Here is a 1,450-nt window from a genome sequence, read left to right as displayed (position 1 = left end):
TGGTCCACACTGTCGGTGTTCAAAATGTACCCTGGGCACAGACGGAGCAGCAGAACGTACTCTAGGGTCAGTGGAGTAAAACGTTTTTCTCAGTTTAGTGTTTCTGATAGAACGGTTTCAAATCCCTGTCGCTAACGGCTGTCTCACAGCAAGGTAAAGCACAGAAAATATTCAAAATATAGCGTACACTTAAACTGGTATGGATTTTTTTACTTCAAACTAATCAGTGAAGGCAGAGTTTGCTCTGCGCCGTTTGAGGATATGTATGTGACGCGGCGGTTTGCTACCCAGAAGTTATGGTGAATAAATAGCTGTGACGGGTTTCTGTGGGAAACAGCAGGCTGATAAACTGCAGCAGAGACGGTTTAGAGTGAACTGTCCCTTTAAGAACTCCTGCAGAGTTTCAGTCTGAAATATTTAAAGTTTGAAGCATTTAGCAGCTGCTGAGACTCTCAGACTGTTTCTGATTCATCACTGCTGCTGTCTGAGACACAGTCAGGAGACAGAGGACAGAGGAGGATGTCTCCGGCTGGGACTGAGGACACTTGGTGTCTCTGGACTCTGAATGAATGTCAGCTGGGACTCACCTCCTCCGCTCACTTCCTGAGAGGCGATGACGAATCCAAATCCTTCTCCTGAGCGCCTCCTTAGCTCCACCTCCACCGTCTTCGCTCCTCCTCTCCCGTCTTTGGACATCGCTCCCAGTGCTCCTCCTCCTCCTCCTCCTCCTCCTCCCCCTCTGGCAGGAGGAGGTCCTCCGGCGCTCTCCTCCACTCCCAGCAGATCCCGCGGTTCCAACGTGAGCGTCACAGGAACCGAGTCCAGGAAGCTGGTGCTCTGGATGAGGGCCGAGACCGGGGGCCCGTTAGGAGTCTGAGCAGGAGGAGGGGCCCCTGGAGGACAAAGAGGAGACAGACTGATGGAGCAGGAGGAAACATACTGATGGAGCAGGAGGAGACAGACTGATGGAGCAGGAGGAGCAGGAGGAGTCAGTTACCTTGGTGGGGCCCCGGGGCCGGGAGTCCCTCCTGAGGACTCTCCAGGACGAGTCCAGCCTGGCTGAGCGGGGGGACGCCACCCAGAGAGGCACCGGTGGATGGGGAAGGCAAGTCAGCTGATAGGAGGAGGAGGTGGGTGTGGCCAGGCCATGAGGAGAGGGGAGGGGCTTGTAGAGGTTAGGAGTGACAACAGGTGAGGAGGCGACACCTGGAGGAGGAGGAGGAGGAGGAGGTCAGAGATCGTCACCCGGAACATGACTCGTGATTTTATTGTTGCTCAGTCATGAAAAGTGTTTCTGTATTTAGAGATAATCGTCATCATTAACCCTTTAAAACCTGCAGCGACATCACTGTCAGACACCTTTCAGACCCTGAACACAGACTTAAAGAAACTTAAAAAGAAATGTTACACAAATTTTAGGACATTGGTGGATTTATTAAAAATCCAGATA

The 1,450-nt window shown here is 52.2% G+C and overlaps 1 protein-coding gene across 1 annotated transcript; it reads right to left on the bottom strand.

Annotated features, from left to right (window-relative positions):
* Positions 1-495: 495 nt before the first annotated feature.
* Positions 496-1,165, bottom strand: LOC121937948 (translation initiation factor IF-2-like; the record flags this gene model as incomplete). Its single annotated transcript, XM_042481241.1, has 2 exons — positions 496-893; positions 998-1,165. Coding segments are annotated over 2 exons (566 nt in total), but the record flags the coding sequence as incomplete, so codon positions are not given.
* Between the last annotated feature and the right edge of the window lie 285 nt (positions 1,166-1,450).

Source organism: Plectropomus leopardus, unplaced genomic scaffold (assembly GCF_008729295.1).
Source record: "Plectropomus leopardus isolate mb unplaced genomic scaffold, YSFRI_Pleo_2.0 unplaced_scaffold27970, whole genome shotgun sequence".
NCBI classification, from domain to species: Eukaryota; Metazoa; Chordata; class Actinopteri; order Perciformes; family Serranidae; genus Plectropomus; species Plectropomus leopardus.
The sequence above is the reverse complement of the archived record's forward strand: the minus strand, read 5'-3'. Positions and strand labels throughout refer to the sequence as shown.